Consider the following 7,480-nt stretch of genomic DNA (forward strand, 5'->3'; position numbering starts at 1 on the left):
ATGCAACAATGGGTCTCTCCTCATCCACAGCAAAGAAGAATGAAGAAAACCAAAGACACACAATTAGTCCAAGGGACTAGTAGAACATGCAATCCTCAGGCTATGTGACCATGAAATCAGAACTAGATGGTGCTTGGCTACCATTGTCAACCACTTGAAGAAGGATCAGGGCAGGAGATACTGAATAGAGTGGGAGAACAATGTGGAAAAAAACTCAGTATCATAAAAAAGACCAGGTTTACTGGTCTGATATAGCCTGGTAAGACCCCTGAGACTACAGCCCCTAGTTACCCATTAGGCTTGGAACTTGACTCACCCCTGTGGCTTCCAGCCAAACAACAGACAGGCATATAGGATGAACGGGAGCTCTGGTAGCATAGTGGCTAAGGCACTTGACTGCTAACCAGAAGGCTGGCAGTTCAAACCCACCAGCCACTCCTTGGAAGGAAGATGGGGCAATCTACTTCCGTAGTGATACTGCCTCGGAAATCCAAGGAGGGGTCGCTATGAGTCGGGTCTGACTCGAGGGCACATAACAACAACAACATAGGATGAACATTTACATCAGGTAGATAACTCCTTAGAGCGATCAATCATAGGAGAACAGAAGGGCAGTGTTTGCACAGGGAGATAGCTCAGGGGCAAGAATGCATACGGGGAAAATTAACTACAGGGAGGAAGTGGGAAGAAAGCTGCTACATTGTGGGGAACTGCAGTCAATGCCATGGAACAAAATGTGTATGAACCGCTGCACAGAAAATGAATTTGCTCTGTAAACTTTTACCCAAATCACAACAAATAAGTATGAAATTAAAAAAAATTACAGCTATTTTGCCTTTGCTTATCAAGTAATACATACAAAATATCTTACATGAATAAGTAACATAAAAATTATATTTAATACATAAAACACATTCAAATTTAATTAAGTGGGCCCTGAACTACTAACCAGAAGGTCAGCAATTCAAACCCACCAGCCACTCCATGGAATGAATATGGAGTGATCTACTTCTCTAAAGATATACCACCTCAGAAAGCCAATGGGGTTTGCTGAGTCAGAATCAACTCAAATGGCAATGGGTTTGGTTTTTGCTTGTACTACTATCAATATTTATAAATAAAATTTCCATATTTACTAACTCTGTAAAATAAATTTACTTTTTTGAAAATTAAAAATAAGTAAAACATTGACATAAAAATAAGTTGGTATAAGCCCTCAAGAAGACATGGCTGCAAACAATTATAATGATGAGGAAAGTAGGTTATATACTATATGTGCTCAGAAATATCCCTACCATTCACATAAGTTCTAAACACTTCTCAGAACCAACCAACCACATTGTCAGAGGGCTCAACCTTTTCAAGTTTCTGATTTTAACTAAACATAGAGCTACAATGAACACCCCATTGACATGCACCAGTCTCTCCACCTTGGGCACATTACTCCAAGAACTAAGTGAAGAAAGTGTCTCCACTTTTCCACACTGTCCCAAAGAGGCTATACAAATTGCTGGTCCAATGTGGATGCAGGCAAGCATTGGTGGATAAGTGTCTTAGGTCTTTCAAACTCTGAAATGATTCCTCCTGCACTCTTTCTCATGCCAAAGTCAAGTCATTCATCATGTCCCATGTCCTGAGGTCCGGACCTGGCTGCTTGCACCCCCTTGTGTCCTCTGCTGTGTCCCTATGCCTTTTATCTCCTGGAACCTGGTAGTGTTTGTGCTGTGTTGCAGAAGTGCCCAGCTATTGAAAGTGCATGCTTAAGTACTGATGTGTGAAATGACATGCTGTCTGGCATTTACTTTCAAATAGTTCAGACTAAAAGCAACATGGGATCCTGGATTGGGTCCTGGACAGAGAAAGGCATGAGCAGAAGAACTGAGCACCCTGAAGAAAGTCAGGGCTCTGGCTGACAGTGACAAGAGCATCATGGGTATGTGAGATGGTAGCATCAGGGCATCTAGGGAAGAGGGCCATGGGAACTGTCTGTACTAACTTAGCAGTAAAATTGTTCCATGGTCAAAAAACAAAACACAAAAGAAAGTGTCTCAATGCCCTTAGTTTCACTGAGCTCTAAATTCTGAGAAAACCAAACGCATTGTCATTCAGTCGATTCGGATGCATAGCGACTCTTTTAGGACAGAGTAGAACTGCCCCGTAGGTTCCCTAGGACTGTAAATCTTTGCAGAAGCAGATTGCTTCATTTTACTCCTGCAGTGCAGCTGGTGGGTTCAAACTGCTGATCTTTTGTTAGCAGCCCATGCTTTAACCTCAGCACCACCAGAGCTCCAAACTCTAAGAATAAAGAGGCAATGTATGAGCTGAGAATGACTCTGCAACAAATCTAATCAGCATAGATGTCTAACAAAAATATTCTATTAATGTCAAACAAGTAACAAAGGAAAAAAAAAAAAAGCAGGCCTACTATAAATACATGATCTCCAACCTCATCTAGGCCATGAGTGCTCATCAACCCTTTTGCTTCTCCAGTCCTCACCTCCAGCAGCGTTTCCAAAGAAAACATAAGCCATCATCAGTGTAAGTCATGCTTTAACTTTCTTCCATCTTTTGAATCTTGACTACATTTACATTCACCTTTTCCTCCCTCTATCCTCTTACAGTGCACATATAAATAAAATCTCTAAAGTTAATCCATTCCCCTTTGTTGGAAGCCCATCATCATCTACTTTCTCAGAGACCATATCTTATTCTGTCTTCTCTTTTCTATTAACATATAAGAACTAGTATTGATGAAGACAAGATTTATAATATGTTCAATGCTCTCTCTCATTTCTAATAAAAGTACCTGTCTCACCATACCCACCCTCTGTTGGCATAAGCCCTTCTCCCTTATAGCCAAGCTCTGAAAGTTGGCATCATTTCCTCGCCTCCCAAGCCTCCTTGGCTGCCACGTCCACTCCTCCACTGAAACTACTCTCCAAAGTCTTCAATATCCGTTTTGTTGCTAATCCAGCAGTCTCATCTTACTTGATTCCTCCATACAATTTTGAGACCATGATTGCTCCTTCCTTCTTGAAAGTCCCTCTTCTCTTGACATCAGTGATACCGTATTCTCCCAGTTGTCAATCCACTTCCCTAGCTTCTCCGTTTTCTTTTTAGGATCTTTTTCCTATCTCTGACTCTCTTATATGATGGTATCTTTCAACGTTCTACAGTAGCTCTTCTTACTCTCCACAATTTTCCTAGACAATCCAAATTATTCCTGGGGCTTCAATTATATGCTGAGAGCTCTCAGGTTTGTTTCTCTAACTCAAAACTCTCTTCCATATTTGAGATCTGCATATCTTACTTATCTACTGGTCATTTCTATTTAATGTCTGCTAGGGACCTCAAATCCTGTATCAAACCATGACCTCATCACATTTCTCCCCAATCTATACTCTCAGTGAACAGCACCTCCACCCAGCTCTCTAAGCCTGAAGCCAAGCAATCATCATTTTTTCCTTCATTGTCCTCCCTCACATCCAACTAATCACCCAGACCTATTGATTTTGCCTCCTAAGTAACATTTTCATCTATTTCTTTCAACTCTCACAACCACCACCCAAGCGCATACCCTGTTCTTTCTCTACTAGATCTCTCCCAAAGGCTCTCCCTGCCTCCAGTTCTGTTTCCCCTCAACCACTCTCCACATGGCAGTCACAGTGATTTTTCTAAAACAAACATCTCATCATTATTGTTCCACAATAAATTCCAAATTCCTAGAGGTGATACTCAAGGAGCTCTGGTGGTGCAGTGATTAAGGCATTTGGCTGCTAACCAAAAACTCAGTGATTCGAACCCACCAGCCACTCCACAGAAGAAAGATGAGGCGATCTGCTTCCATAAAGATTTACAGTCTTGGAAATACTATGGGATCGCTATGAGTCAGAATCGACTCCATGGTACTTAGTTTGCTTTTGGTTTGGGAGGTGATGCTCAAGGCTTTGCATAAGCTCACCCCTCTAGTTATCTAGCCTCATCTCTCACCACTGCCTCTGTTTACTCAATTCCCTGAACTACTCTTTCAGGCTTCTCAACATACAGTTCCCTCTGCTGAGACCATTCTTCATATGTCCCCCAGTCATAGGCTCCCACAGCATCCTACACTTTCACTGATAACACTAAGTAGACAATTGATTTGCCTAAATATTCCACTAAAAAGTAAAGTCATGAGGACAAGAACTATGTCTACCTTGTCTTTTTCCCTTTCATTGTTTCCCTACAATGCTAACAGTTGTTACTTAGTCAAAAGCATGCTCATTATAAAAGAAAAAAAAAAAATTCCAACCACATCAAGATATGACATAAAGTAAAAAGGAAAATAGCAGTAATCAGTTGATAATTTGCATATTATTTATTGTGCCACCTAGTGACAAATAAAGTGTCTAGCACATATAACAATGCAACAACGCAATGCACTGCCTTCGAGGTGGATCTGACTCAAAGTGACCCCTCCTTGGATTTCCAAGGCGGTATCTCTATGGAAGTAGATTGCCCAACCTTCCTTCCAAGGAGTGGCTGGTGGGTTTGAACTGCCAGGCTTCTAGTTAGCCGTCAAATGCCTTAGGCACTACACCATATATAGTAGCTTAAAAAAAAAAAAAAAAAAAATCACACATCAACTGCCACCGAGGAGATTCTGACTCATAGGAACCCTATTGGACAGAGTAGAACTGCCCCCACAGGGTTCCAAGGATGTAAATCTTTAGGGAAACAGACTACCCCATTTCAAACTGCCAACCTTTTCATTACCAGCCAAATGCTTTAACCTCTGCAGTGATTACTGCTGTTTCCTTTTTATTTTCTATTTTGATGTGGTTCAGATTTATTTTTTAATAATGAGCATGCTTTTGCCTAAAACTCTCTAACCAGCACTGCTTTATAGTAGCTTAATAATCATATTACATGAGTGCTGGGTAGCACAAACAATTAACAAGCTCAGAGGCACCTGGAAAGAAAAGCCTGGTGATCTACTTCCGAAAGATCAGCCCAATCAAGCACAGTTCTACAGACACACACGGGTCACCATGAACAGGAATCAACTGGACAGCAACTGTAGAATCATTTTCTCAAATCATTGTTACTTCTATTGGGAAAAAAATATACACTGCAATGTATAGTAACATTATTAAAGAAAAAGATAAAGGTACTTTATAAGTACATACAAACCAAATCCATATAAAGCTCATTCAAAAAACTTACCTTTTAAGTTCTTGTTCCAGTTTTTCAATTTGTTTTTTGTTTGAATTCAGTTGTCCTTCCTGGAAATTCACCTGTGACTCCTTGACTTGAAGCTCATGAGAAATCTTCTGTTTTGTTTTCTCTAGATTTTCACACATTTCCATCAAGCTTTGGTTCTCTCTTTTCAGGTTTGTGCCCTCTGTTTTTTCATTTTCAACCTAATAGGGATCATTCAGAAGGAAATACATCCCTTATTTCATTATTTACCAAATATTATTGATAAATAGGAGTTTGACATTGACTACCCATTTTCTGAGTTGGCTGTAATAATCCAGTTGTTATTGGTATATGAACATAGACATGTATTAGACGACCACACTCTGAAGCCTATAGGTAGAAAAGTTCTGAAAAGTCACATATGACCTTATCTTCATTCAGGGCTGCATATAACCTTCTTAAGCAAGACTTTACTGTCCTTTCAAGAATCAAAAAAATCACTGGTGGGGAAGAGAAATGGGAAGTTATTGCTTAATAGGTCCTGAGTATCTGTTTGGACTAAGCCAAGAGCTTTGGAAATATGGCGATGTTTGTACAACATGGTATCTGTAATTAATTTCACTGAGTTGTAAACTTCAAAATGGTTAAAATGGTAAATTTTATATTATACATATTTAACACAACTTCTGGTTTCTGATCCAGTGTATATTTTACCACAATGAAATTTTTTTAATTTTAAAAATCAAAACAAAAAAGCTATACATCTCCCTTAACAATTCATTTCCAAGTTCAGCTGCTAAAGCCAGTTACTCTAAGAAAAGCAGACAACTCTCCCACAAGCAAAATCATTTAGTAGTAGTGACTGTATCACTACTCTGTTGGCTAATATAGAAGTAGTCCTAAGGGGGGCGGGATACTACCATGGAGTCAATTCCAACTCAGAGAACTGCATTGGGTTTCTAAGGTGGTAAATCTTTACATAAGTAGATTGCTCCATCTTTCTTCCATGGAACAGCTGGTGGGTTTGAACTGCCAACCTTCTGCTTAGCAGACAAATGCCTTAGGAACTTTGCCTCCAGAGTTTCTTATCCTAAAGAAATTTGGAAATTCCAAGACACTCTCAAAAAACAACATCCATTTGAACTGTAAAATGCTCTAATGTCATCCCCAGAGTCACAGCCAGAGATCTTTGGCCTTCTTGGCTCAAAATGCAAAAGCAATCTCCAGTTGACAGTCCCAAATGGAAGCTAAGTGGAACTCAGTAACCCTAACTATTAGACTCCAACTCATAGAGACCCTTCCTTGGGTTTCTGCAGCAGTATCTCTACACAAGTAAATTGCCAAGTCTTCCTTCCAAGGAGTGGCTGGTGGGTTTGAAGCATCACTCTTCTGGTTAGCGGTCAAATGTCTTATGTACTACACCACCAGAGCACCTCTAAATATTAGAAGACAAGCAAAAATGATAGAGAATGGAGAAATTTAGTGGCAATTCAATTTTAAATGACTAAAAGAAAAGAGGAAAGGGGAATTAAGACCTAAGGATAGCAAAATCATTTTGCTCTAAATATAAAAGATCAAAATAAATTAAGTAATCCAAATAATGAGCAAACTGTTTTAAATACCAGTTTCGGCGATGTTACCTTCTGTTTTTGTTTCTGCAATGCTGCCTCCAGAGTTTCAAGCTGAAATTGCCTTTGCTGCCTTTCTTTCTTTAGTTTATCCAGCTGTCTTTCGAGCTCTTGAATTTTCTGAAGAGCTCTTGTGGGCAGGCCTTCTTTCCACTCTTCTAAAGCCCAGCTCATTTTGTCCTCCCTTCTTTATTATTCAAACATTTAGAAATAACTGAAAAAGAAAAACTAGCCAGTTGGTTTTACTATAACGTAGTCTCAGAGAGCAACCTAACCACCTCTAAGAATTCAAGTTACAAACTTCACATTTAAAAAGACAACCAAGTATATTCTCTACCTTCTCCATGCCCTAAAAGCAATAGCTTTCATTATAAAGTACGTAATATGCTTGGTTGGCCTCCCCTTGCATTCCAGTTTACTTTTCAGTTTTTATAAAGGTTACCTGACTTCTACAGGTCAATTTTTGTTATACAAAACATTAATATTTTGCTATAAAGTTTGCAGGTGAGTTAGGCCCCAGAAATAAATAAAATGCATAACAAGTTATTTTGCAAATGTTCTTTCCCTCTTCCCTAATCATACTTAGTCCCTCAGTTCAATTATGTCTTCCTCTAAGAAGGCTTTGGAAGTCTAACCCGAACACAGTTGTGGTTATAGTTTCTCAGATACCC

General features: G+C 39.4%; 1 protein-coding gene across 1 annotated transcript in view; it reads right to left on the reverse strand.

The window, feature by feature from the left end:
- Positions 1-6,983, reverse strand: part of CENPF (centromere protein F) — a 97,323-nt gene extending 90,340 nt beyond the window's left edge. Inside the window, exons 1-2 of the mRNA XM_007952589.1 lie at positions 6,822-6,983; positions 5,206-5,402 (exon numbers count right to left, since the gene is read on the reverse strand). Of these exons, the coding sequence (XP_007950780.1) occupies positions 5,206-5,402; positions 6,822-6,983 (359 nt within the window). The remainder of the gene's footprint in view (positions 1-5,205; positions 5,403-6,821) is intronic.
- Positions 6,984-7,480: the final 497 nt, after the last annotated feature.

Source organism: Orycteropus afer, unplaced genomic scaffold, assembly GCF_000298275.1.
Source record: "Orycteropus afer afer isolate SDZICR_OR568_19922 unplaced genomic scaffold, OryAfe1.0 scaffold00013, whole genome shotgun sequence".
Classification (NCBI taxonomy): Eukaryota; Metazoa; Chordata; class Mammalia; order Tubulidentata; family Orycteropodidae; genus Orycteropus; species Orycteropus afer.